Source organism: Leucoraja erinacea, chromosome 20 (genome assembly GCF_028641065.1).
Source record: "Leucoraja erinacea ecotype New England chromosome 20, Leri_hhj_1, whole genome shotgun sequence".
NCBI classification, from domain to species: domain Eukaryota; kingdom Metazoa; phylum Chordata; class Chondrichthyes; order Rajiformes; family Rajidae; genus Leucoraja; species Leucoraja erinaceus.
The window spans coordinates 22,376,017-22,388,838 of NC_073396.1; the positions used below are offsets into that span (position 1 = coordinate 22,376,017).

General features: G+C 38.1%; 1 protein-coding gene across 2 annotated transcripts in view; it reads right to left on the reverse strand.

Annotated features, from left to right (window-relative positions):
• The window catches only part of prkar1b (protein kinase, cAMP-dependent, regulatory, type I, beta), a 101,059-nt gene that overhangs the window by 40,719 nt on the left and 47,518 nt on the right, over positions 1-12,822 (reverse strand). For both annotated transcript variants that reach the window (XM_055651628.1, XM_055651629.1), the window contains 3 exons: positions 10,747-10,808; positions 6,137-6,183; positions 2,864-3,022 (listed from right to left, as the gene is read on the reverse strand). In XM_055651628.1, the coding sequence (XP_055507603.1) occupies positions 2,864-3,022; positions 6,137-6,183; positions 10,747-10,808 (268 nt within the window). The remainder of the gene's footprint in view (positions 1-2,863; positions 3,023-6,136; positions 6,184-10,746; positions 10,809-12,822) is intronic.

A 12,822-nucleotide genomic window follows, 5' to 3' on the forward strand; every position in this document is an offset into this window, starting at 1 on the left:
GGGGTGATGGTAGTCGGGGTTGATGGCCGAAGGGCCTGTTTCTGCGTTGGTTGATGGCCGAAGGGCCTGTTTCTGCACTGTCTAAAGCCTAAACAAATGGCAAATTATAAAACTCCAGAGCAAAATATTCATTTTCAAATGATAGATTAATGCATTTTAGACAATGTGTCAAAAAATGGTAGTATTTGCACCTGGATTTTATCCTCTTTAAATTTGTAATCAGGTTTATAAGTTCGACCTTTAATTCAAAGAATAAGAAAATGTTACCAATAAGTTTCACTTGACTTTTGTCCTTAAACCATCTTGTAGGTATGTTGCAAAATCTACCTTCAGCGATGCTGCAGGTCTGTCGCTGCCCGTGTGCGCGATTTTGGCGCCTTTGAGAGGGGGGCGGGTTTAAAACGCGATTTTCTCTAGGCTATTCAAATCGAGGTTGTTCAGCCTACTTAGCTGCTGACGAAAAATCGCTGCGAGGTTCGTTCGCTGCAGCTATTTTTAAACTTAATTGGTTAATTTAATTGTTATAATAAGTTAAAAATCATCCTCTAAACCCGCGACCGCCGACAACGGGACGGATCTCATGCAGGGTACAACGAAGGTAGGTTGTTTATTTTTACATTAAAAAGCGCTTCTTAAGATCCCTTTATACAAAGTTTTATGTTGCGAGTAGCTAATTTGGGGCCCCATTAAATCCCGCAGTATTTTTCTGGGCATATGGGGTACAAATCCACCGCAATGGGAATGTTCCAAACCAGCGCGTTCCACAGGATCCCACTCTAAAGCTGATTAATGGCCATTAATTTACAGCAATTGAACACTAAATTCCTTCCATTTGGCCTATAAATTAATGTAAATGAGATTTAAAAATCATGTTTTATTGTGAATTCTTTGTGAATGTTATTTGGACACTTAGGCTATTTAAAAATGTTAATCTTTTCTTAAGAAATGGATAGATGTTTAGATCTAGTAATTGAAGTTTGGAATTAGCTACAATTGGGTAACTAACTAATTATATGTTTTAATTTCAGGTCATCCAAGTAAGATTGTTTCATATTTGTTTCAGAATGCTTCAATCTATAATAACTGAAAAATTATTTCAGTTCTCTTAATTTTTAATAAAGTTATGGCCATTTAACTGTCCTCGATCACAGCTTTTGTGTTAAGTCAATGGAAAATTAATAGGGAACAAGATGCTAATTTCCGAGTATGAAAATGGCCATAACTTTTTTAATATTGAAGATATGAAAGTGAATTAGGTGTCAAATTAAACTTATTTTTGTGCTTTATCTGATGGTATAAATTGCAGACTTGATTTTTAAAATCTCAAATTGTTGTAACATTGCTACATCTTGGGGCTAAACCCAATCTATATAAAGGTTATTTGCTCTCTGTGTACATAAGCATACCCAGGATATAAGCTCAGAGCTACAAATGGCAAATCCAATACCTCTGTTTATTATTTATTGGAAAGCTAAAGCTGTTTACTATTTATTGGAAGGTTAAATTGTTTCCAAACTTTTCTATGTTTCATATTCCATCATTGTCAAATGCTTCCATTTAAATTCTCCCTTGCACGAGCCATCAGAGACTCATTTGTGTTGCAAGGCACAATGTTACACTAACAAACATTGCGACCAAAATAGCAGAGGGTGCAATAAATTGGTGTCAATCAGTAACATTTTACCACTATTATTAGGAAATGTAAATGATGGGCAATTACCTGAAACTTAACTAGTGCCAAGAAACAACAGTTAAAGAAACAGAACAGTCAACAAATGACTTTGGTTGCAACTTTGACATATTCTTTTCATTATTCAACCTTGTTGGAAGGAAGTTGTTTAACAGTGAAAATCTGCAGGTAATGACAAGTATCCAGACCAAAGCTGCAATGATAAATTCCACAACACAGTTGGAACATGGTTCTAGGTTAATTTATAAAAATAATTTGGGGGGGGGGGGGGGGGGGGGGGGAAAATCACCTCAAAAGGTGTTGAGGTACTGGAAATGTGAGAAAGGGTGATTGAATCAGTAGAAACATTCATATTTATCTCAATGGATTTATACATTATTTTAAAATATTTGTTCTAATTCTAAATTTCACGATACATATTTCTACAGAAGGTACTTTCAAAACTAGGCATATTATTTTCCATTTTTTGATGTACTAATTCACTTTGTGTATTTTCTTATGCTGATAATCTAAAGGAACCAGAAAATGACATTTTTGAATTAGACATGCAGATATAATTTACTCTTGTACATTGTGTGTGAAAATAGCATAATTATTTGAATAGCCTCAACATTAAGCATTACAATGGGCACACTAAATGAACAAAAAATAAGTATATTGAAACAAAGGAGACTGAAGGGAGACTTAATTCAAGTGTGCAAATCTATGAAGGATTTAGACAGGCATAAAATGAAACCTTTCTTTCACCTAATAATGAAATTAAAGGTAAGAATGCAAATTTCAGTTAATTGATGAAAAAATTAAAGGGAATTTCGAAAATTAAAAAAAACCACCTAAGGATATTGCAGAACCTCATTATATTTCAACGGTACCTGGAATAATGCTTGAAGAACCATAATGGTTATGGACCAAGAATCAAGAGGAAATGAAGAGGTCCATTTTTGGCTGGCAATAAATACAATGGATAGAGTGGCTTCTTTCTGTGCTACAATTTTCTGATTCCAACCTCTGCAAGCATACAATGTTAGACAATGTTTTGCAGATTTCAAGGGTTCAAGTACGATGTAGTGTGGTCCCTGATCACGAACTTCTCAGTTTTCGGTTAATGACTAAAATAAATTATCAATCAACTGTAAAGCTGTCACAAATGGAGACTGATAACATAATACTGACCATTAGAATGCGTCTGTAGCTGTCCCTGTCGATTCCCCACAGTTTCAGGTCTGTCTTGGCCTTGACAGTTGCTGCTCGTGGAGTGCCATAAATCAGAGCAAGCTCTCCAAAACTACCTCCTTCTCCAATGTTTGTCACCCATTCTCCATTTACATAAACCTATGCAGAAAAATATAACCACAAATCAACTCTGATGAGCACATTCTTTTTTTTTTCCTCTCCCCTAATCTTTGCCTAGGGGCAGTGATAAACAGAATGAAGGCTTAATGGTTTAGAGATTTTCTTAATAAACCTAAACTTTGTTTGTCTAACTATAAATGACATATTCAAGTTTGTGCACAGCATTTCACGTCTTTTTTCTGCAATACAATTTGGGTTTTTTTTTTAACATTTCAACCTATTATTGTTTATTGAATCCCAGATATTTTGTGCATTCCATAATAATGGTCAAAACAAGCAGAATTATTATTTTTTTTAAGAAAAGAGCTCCCAAGGCGAATATCTTAAGAAAAGAGCAAGTTTAAGATAACAGATATGAGCATGCGCAAGTAAATGCAGATAACTTGGCAACAGAAAAAAATGTCCAGCCATCAATTTAAAAATTACGTTAGAAATTAAAGAATTTGTGATATTAGCAAAAAAAAGCAGGAAGCCCAAGGAGAAAATTTATTAATTCAGAGCACCAAAGAACTGAAGAAAAAGGAAAGTAGAATACAGACATAATTAAAAAAAACATAGCAGACTGTAAAGACTTCCAGAGACATACAAAGAGGAAAAGATTAGCTAATGTTACAGTGGGAGAAATTATATCTGGGAATAAGGAAATGGCAGAGAAATTGAACAAATACTGTGTGTCTATCTTAACAACACACAAAATACTTTATGGAAATGGTGCAGAGCTTCATACAGGCCTACAGTAAATGAAGAATTCAAAGTGATTAGCATTAGTTAAAGAAAAAACGTACTGAAGAAATTAGTGGGACTGAAAGGTGATAAACCTTCATGACCTGATGACAGTTTGATGGTGATGATGACAGAGATAATGGATGCACTTCCATAGATTCTCGAACAGTTTTCAGAGTGGGAGATAACACATGTAACCCCACTATTTAAGAGTGAGAGAGAAAATGGGAACCAGTTAACCTGACATTAATGCCATTCATAAAGCTGGGAACAATTACAATTGGTGTGGAAAAAATGGAAAATAACAACTTGATTGGAAGGCGTCAACATGGATCAAAGAAATGGAAATCATGTTTGTTCAATAGACTGAGGATTTTTTTTCTGGCTTTAACAAGTAATTAAGGACAAACCAGCTGATACAGTTAAACGGTCCGCATCTTCAATAAAAGCACCACACAAGAGGACTTTAAACAAGAATTATTCGCAAGATAGTGGGTGTAATATACTGATATGGATTAGAAATGTCTGACAGGCTGAAAACAGAAATAGGGATAAACTGGTCATTTTTGGATTGCATGGATCAGTGCTGGATACTCAGCTACTCAATCTGTAACAATGACTTGGAAGAGGGGATCAGATGTAATGTATCCAAGTTTGTAAAAAGCTGGATGAGAGTGTGGATTGTGAGGAGGATGTAGAGGCATTTGAGCAGACTACAGGCAGGTTAATGAACAAAAGGATGTGACAGATGGAATATAATTTGAAAAAATATGAAATTATCCACTTTGGTCAAATATTGAAACGTTTAAACAGTGAATGACTGAAAGATGCTGTTTAGAGGGATTTGGGAATCTTTGCAGATGACTCACTGAAAATATTTGAAAAATAATTCAAATGATACATTTCATCTTATTGCAAAGGATTGAAGTACAAGGTCTAGATGTTTTCCTCCAATTTTACAGAGCTGTGCTGAAACCATTTATGGTTGTAATAACCATTCACAAAAAGAGAGACTTGGTCCATCAAAAAGAGAATACACTTGCATTGAGCACAGCAACGGTACACCAGGTCCATTTCTGGGATGGCAGCTTCATTTCTGGGGAGATCAAGTAGACTGACTTTATACTTTCTTGAACTCAGATATCAAAAATTACTTACAAAATTCTCAGGGGGCTTGGAAGAGTATGGGGAAAAACTATGCTTCCCTGTTTGGCGTCAACAATCAGGTCAAGAAACAGTCTCAAATTAAGCAGAGGGCCTGTGATAAATTGGAGTTTCTTCATTGAGAAGTGGTCTGCGGGGGTTCAGTTGATTATATTTAAGGCCGAGATAGGGATATGAAAGAAATGAAGGCTAGTGCAAGAAAGTGGCATTGAGATAAAAGATCAGCCATGAATGACAGAGCATGTGTGGGCTGAAATGGCTAGACCCGTTACTGTTTCTTTTGTTCTTCTGGCAAATTATTTCACCTAATCCACAACATGATGATCTGAGGACACAGGCTTCACATGAAAGGGTTATCTTCAACTGCATTATTTCAATAGACTTGTGGTTTATAAGAGTTTCTCTCTTTAGTATGGGGAAGCAGTTAGCATTAACTCATTCAAATGCTAACTTGATATACTAGTTTGTGATATAATATGAACAGTATGAAACCAAGTTGCGGGAAGCCTGAGAGGAACTGGTGGCTTGAAATTTTGGCTCTGAACGTTTGGCTCTGAACGTTCACCAATAAGTTCTTTGGTTCATATAGACATTGAGAAGTTATTCAAAACTCCATTATCAATGTGTCATTCTGTTATCAGGATAACAGCAGATGGACCTTAAATTATTTTGTATAACAATTTCTGTTTTATGTTAACTGCTAACTTGTCTTTACAATAAATGTGCAAATTACCTGAATATTTCCAACGTTAAATGTTTAAGTATGATTATAATTAACAGCTTTGTTTACCTTATTAGACTAATACATAATTCATCATAATAAGCTTATGTACAAACAGGCCAGTCCCATTTCATTTGAGCTGACCTCATTTCAAACAGTTAAATCAAGAAATAAAGCACCTGGAACAAATGGCCTCAGGGTACATGTCCTGGTTTCAACAGACACTGATGGAAGTTACAGCAAGCGGTTAGATGTTAAATTGTTTCTTTGCAATGAATTACTAGTCCATCAATGGATTACCCCGACCCAACAGGTGCAGCTTGTTTAGTCAAACACTGTGGAGGTCCATGCTGCTTACAGACACTCACCAATGCCTTTAAATGCCAGTGTATATGTATCTAATATCTTTATTAGTACCATCTTCCTTACCCTAACTGAAAATAGAAAACCAGTTGCATTTAAACCACAGTATTTCAAACACTTACATCAACTTCACCCTGATCGATTACATAGAAGTTGTCACCCTCATCACCTGGAAACAGAAACAGCAAATACAATATATTTTAAAGTTTAGATAACAAAGTTTAAGTCAACAATTCTTTCACAAAAGACTGCACTTTAGGGTGTTTTAGTTGTTTTGTCAAAAGACTACATCCATTAACAAGCTAAAGAATTTCCTAACAAGCGTTAAGAATATTTTAAGGCTTCCTCTTTATCTGATTAAAAAATCCTTTTTCTCAAGTTTCATAGAAAACGTTTTGGACACGAAATCCACGAATCCCTCAAGTTCAAAGTCTCTAAACCTTCAAAAGAAGAGCTTTATGGCTATTGGGTTAAGACTTCAAATGTCCAGTTTAATCCACTTCCACTTAGCCCCACCTTTCAAGTACCAGTACTTTGCTTAGTGGCTGAATCACAGGATCACTTTTCCTTTTCAGTTTCAGGCCACAAACTTGTGACATCTATTTAACCTCAGATATCCTAATTTCTAATTAAACAGTATTTTAATATATTACATGCAATATTTTGGGCTATAAAGTCAGTCCTGTCTATTAAAAACCTCTTTATAATGGATTTCAGTTATAGTGGATGGGCATACCCACAGTAATCGGGCACCACTGTCTTGTGAAGCAATTGGTTTGATCAACACATGTGCAATGATACTCTATCAAACAGCCTTTAATATTTTTAGCTTGTGGTAATAAAATTACATTTTTAGCTGCCAAAAACGGTGTATTTGAAAACAACCTGTTGTTTCATGGAGTGACCGCTAGGCGGTTGGAGTGAATACCCTACTTGGTTATAGTGGACAATTGGCAATAACAAATTCCATTCCCCCCCCCGGTTCCCAAGGCCTGTTATAATAAGGATTATCTGTACTTGTCTGTCAGCAGGAAGATAGTTGTGAGGAATCATAGATAAATGTGTGTATTAATTTATTTTAGCTATTCGAAGACATTGCATCTATGCAGATGGTTGCTAAGATATATGTTTGAATCATATCATAATAGATGAACCAAAATAAAACAAAAATAAATTCTCCATTCAGACTGCACCAGTTCTCTGAAGACCGATTAGTCTTACGCATCTGAGCTTTTTATGTATGCCGGAAAATATTTATCCACCAAATATTAAATGTGTTTCCTCAGGAAACATGGATGGATCACAAAAAAATGAGTAATGTTCTTCCCTCTCATTACTTCTGGGGATTTGTTTATATTTGCAAAGACATCCTCTGGTTACCCAATACAATGTCAACGGAAATGTATTTACTCTATCATACACTTTCATTATATTGAACACTTTGACTAAATCTCGTTAATTTTTTAATTTCCTTCTATGTAACCAAAATCTATTAACTTATAAATCTTCTATAAACCCTTAAGGCCTTAAAAGTAATTCGAAGACTATGTTTAAAAGTAGATGCAATATTTCAGTAATAATTTAGTAGTCTTTTTAAAAATAATGGTTCATCACATTGTTTAATACAAATACATTTCCATTAATTAAGCCAGGAATCTTGTGCGTCACCAAAAGCCTTTTCACATGGCTGCCAATTAGGATAACTACTTTCCATAGTTATTTTGCTTATGCACCCATTTAACAACATATTTATTTATTTTCCTTTACATTCTTCCTACCAAAATGGACGGTGAACTGCTTTTGTACCCACATTACGATGCTTGCCCAAGGGTGCACCTTCTTTTATTATCACTGCTTGCCTATCATTCCTTGTTACATTCAGTATAGTTCATCACCAGTTTAGGAACCTAACACCTACAAAAAAAAAACTCCCTTTGCCATTTCATTTCAACATAGCCTTTACTACAAAATATTGCAACTTTAATATAGGAAAACATCAAGTTGCATCACGGGAATGCTGTCATTTAATAATTAGATTTTGCCACACAAGGGAATATTAGGGTAGGCTACCCAAAGATTGATAGAAGAGGTTAGATTTTAATTAACTCATTTTAAGGGGTCTAACAAATGAAGTAAAGGCAAGCTTTTAAATGTCCATTAGCTGTGCGTTTAAATTAGGTGTTTTTCAAATTGTTCGTTCCATACAAAATTGAACCTCTCAGGATCTGCATAAAAATAAATATATTAAAAGGGATAAATTAACAAATTTGCAGTTTTGTATTACAGGTCTGTAGTTACACTTCTTAAAGTCACATCTATTAAAAATTACTTAATTCTTGAATTTAATTCAGTGCATTCTCATACAATTGCAGCGCCCTCTTGCACTAAATGTGTAATATAACGGAAGCAACCACAAGAAGGTTGTAAGATTAGCAAAGGTCTCTGGAAAAGGCTGTCTTCTATTGTTGAGAAAGAGCACAATTACAGTATAGAAAACCAAATGTCAAGTACCTCCATAAGGGAAAAAATAGTCTTCAAAATTAAAATTTTAAAAAAACTTAACATTTTATTGAGGTGACCATCTTCAAAAAAAAATTATAGGCACACTGAGAACACATGATCTGTCATTCACTGCCTAATGAAGCTTATCAACAGTGAGAACAAGTTCTGTTATGTCAATATGAAACCAATATTTCATCTCTTTTAGCCACAGAAACAAATTAACAATGAATAAGATTAATTTATGTAAACCTTACAATTCAAAATTGAAAAATGCTGGACGTCTTAATTAAAAAGACAACAAACTAAGTCACCAACTGATTTTTGCAGTTTCTATGTTTGCAGGCTGCACTTTGGAGCTGACAAAATTGCAGTCACCAGTTCATGAAGGATGCAAGTGGCAAGAAGTGTAATGTGCACTTGTAACTGTAGTACCATATTGGACATAAGCGCTGCCGAACCGCCACTGGACCGTCCCCGGTCCCCATCCCCCCGAGTGTCCCATCCCTGCCCAGATCACCTCTGCCTCTCCCGCCCGGCCAACCGACAGCCCGGATCAACAACAGCAGCGACCCCAGGCTCACAGAACCCACAGCTAGCGCCAACTCCAGTCCAATCCCGCTCCAACTGCAGAGGAACACACGCGATGGTGACACGTGCCAGTTCGCCCACGGCCTGGCCGAGCTGCGCTCCCTCAGCCGCCACCCCAATCACAAGCCATATCTTGCACACCACCGGCTTCTACCCCTATGGTACCCGCTGCCACTTCATGCACAACCCTGAGTAGGAGCGAGGGCCCCGGCCTCGCCTGGGCCTGAGCGCCAGCCTGGGCGCAGCCTCCCCTGGCCCGGCGCTAGACTGGGTCGCACTGCGGGCGGCCTTCAGCCCTGACCTGAAGTTGGAGCTGGCCCGGACTCTGGGCTTGGGGCTGGACAAGGGAGGGGGAGGAGGTTGATGCTGCCGCCAGCACCACCTCCACCAACAGCACCAGCAGCTCCAGCGGGCGCCCGTCCTGCCCATAGCCGGCAGGAGCCCGCCCGCAGACTCGCTCTCCGACCAGGACGACTCCAGCAGCAGTGGCTCTGAGCCGCCCGCCCAGCCGGAGGCTGCCCATCTTCAGCAGGATCTCGGTGTCGGACTGAGGGGAGGAGGGTGGAGGTGGAGGGTTGCCGGCCAACCCAGCGGGACAGGCAGGGCTGAGCTGAGCTGGAACCAGCGGCTGCAAGTCCGGGGCCGCCCCACAAGCCCAGGGCCATCCCGGACACCTACGGGACACCAGGGAGGGGACTGGGACGGCACAAACGCGGCAACTCAGCAGCATCCGCAGCGACGGTGAGCTACGGACGAAGCGCAAGCCTGCACACAATGCAGCACCACTGTTGCCGAGCCCGTTTTATTTCTAGTGACCTATGACCTGGGCATGCGCAGTCGGAATACCGAACTCGCTTATTAATGCGAGTGATATTTAGAATTATTGAATATAAAATTATTTCTAAATATAGATACATAAATAGATGTTTCGTTCTTTTTTAAAAGATTTTTGTACAGATTCAAAATCTGTAAATTTTTTACAATAATAATTAATATTGTGTAACTCACTGATTAGGAAATCTAAAATAGTTGGAATGTATGAAATATATACTGTTAGAGAAGCGGGATCAGAGAATACAAGGATCTAATTCCTGGTAAGTGGTGTCACATGTAGATAGGGTGATGAAGAATGTTTTTGGCACATTGGCCTTCATCAGTCAGGAAATTGAATACACAGTGCATTCAGAAAGTATTCAGACCCCTTCACTTTTTCCACATTTGTTACGTTACAGCCTTATTATAAAATAGATTAAAATCTTTTTTTTTTATCATCAATCTGCACACAATACCCCAGAGTGAAGAAACGAAAAAAGGTGTTTAAAATATTCAAATATTCAGATACAAAAACATTAGCCTCAACTTTCTTATTCAAATAGTGCCATGTGTTCTTTCAAGTCCACCCTAATAGATCAGATGGTTTAATATTGCTTTTGAATGGTGGTATCTCAGGAGGAACACATGTAGGCAAAATTGCCAGCAGTGATCAATGGCTATACTCCAGAAGTCAAAATGAACAAAAACTGAATATAGCCGAAAGACTGCTGTCTGCACCAAATTAAAAATCAGACTTTCAGAAGAAAACAAAAGAAAAGAAAAGTGATCCGGAAAAATTAGTTTCCTGTTAAGATATCATTAACATTACCTTGCTGAATGACAGTTTCACCTGCAATGTGGGTTACAGGAAACATGGCATCAAAGATATCACTGAAAGAGAACAAGAGAAACGAAAAGTGAGTATTGACAAATACTTAACAAGGAGTTCATGTTCCTTAAAATAAAGTTAATTATTGAAATGTTCCTATATGTACATTTCTGAAAATATAAAATGTTAAGAGCATAAACCGCATAAACCAGTCGACCCAGTAGCCTCTTCAAGTCTCTTCTACCATTGAATCCGATTATGCTAGATCCAATCTCTGATTCCTGAGAAGTTTAAAAACCCGACTTAAATTTGAACATACCTCCAAAGCTCCCTGGGATAGAAAATTCCAAAACGACTCATGAAAGAAAATTCCCTCATTATCTCCCTCTCTGATGCACATCATCTTATTGTGGCTATGTCCACCAGTTTTAGATTTCCCCACAAGAGGAAACTTCTTTGATTCTACTCTGTCAAGCCCCCCACATTTTATGTTTCAGTAACTTTATTTCTCATTCTTTTAAATTCCAGAGAGCATAGGCCTCATCTGCTTAACCTTTACTCGCAAGATAACCCCTTCATAACTAGGTTTAATCTCGAGAATCTTCTCTGGAAGCCTCCAAGGCAAGTATATCCTTCTTGAAATTAGGAGACCAAAACTGCAAGCAGCACTCGGGGTGCGGCCTCACCCAAGTACTGTAATGGTAAAATGAAAAAACTTCCCTTGCAACATTCCATTCGCCCATTTACTGGATGTATCCTCTTGCTAAATATTCAGGCAGCAAAAGCTTTTCTGATAAAAAAAGAATGCACTAAAAAACAAAACAATGAAGTACATTATTATTCTATTTCAATCAGGGTGATTGCTCTTAGAATTTATTCTTCACAATTTCTAATCTATAAAGGTTGCCAGATCAAAAGCAGGATAAAATGGAAGAGACTGGACTTGAAAATATGATCCTCTGTCCAGTTATAGCAGATTATCAAATTCTGATAAAGTTTGACGAGTGATAACATATCCAGATGCAATGGTGCACCTAAATGCATGTGGGGACTATTCAGTCATCAGTTTTTACCCCATTGCAATGTATGTAGGAGATGCAGAATAACTGATTATTTCAAATAATTCTAGAAAATGAGTTACATTTGTTTTGTAATTGCTTTGTATTACCTTATTAGGTTGACGGCTTTGTAGAATCTCTACATTAACAACTCCAGCTTGTTTACAATTTAAAATACTCAAAACCTACAATTGTCTCAGTTTGAGAAGTCCATAGTAGGAGAAAGTAGGAAGAAAAAGGTACAATCTGCATCAAGATCGTCTAGGTAGCCCAGATGTTTCAATAAGTGAGTTCGGTATTCCGAAAAACGCAAGGAATCATGGGATTTGTCAAAGGTCGAGCGCTATAAATAAAAATTGAACAAAGCGCTGTAGGTTCAGTGAGTATAGTTTGGGTCCGATTTTTTGTCCCTTTTCAGTAGGAGACCAGGACGGACGGACCGGGTGTACCAGGTAGGGGGAACACACCCGGTTGGGGGGGGGCACCTTCAAGTGCTGCCGAACTGCCACTGGTCCTTCCCTGATCCCCACCCCCACCCCCTCCACTCGGCGGCCGTAGAAGTCAGGACCGATAGGACACCGTTCCCCAGGCCCAGCATGGAGAATCGCCAACCCCAGCTCACCTCCGTCTCTCCCGCTGGGTCAACCGACAGCCTGGACCGACAACACCACTGGCCCCCGGCCCACAGCCAGCGTCAACTCAAGCCCAACGTCAGTGGATTCGTGGACCAAAGGATCAGTTTCCATGCTGTATCTCTAAACTAAATTTACTCAGGTGAACTTCTGGGAAGTTCAATTTGCTGAAATAATCCGAGTCAGTGTGTGATAAAGGATCTATTCATAATGCCAAATGTTATTCCTACTGAAAGCCTTCAGATGAAGTTCTGCACCCTGGTCAAGAACTCAAGAGCTTTTCCGCATCACTAATGTCACACTTGAGTGACAATGAAATTAGTTCCTCTCTTTGTTGCGTTATTCACAACGAAAGTCTCTTAAGACATTCCGCAAATTGCTATACA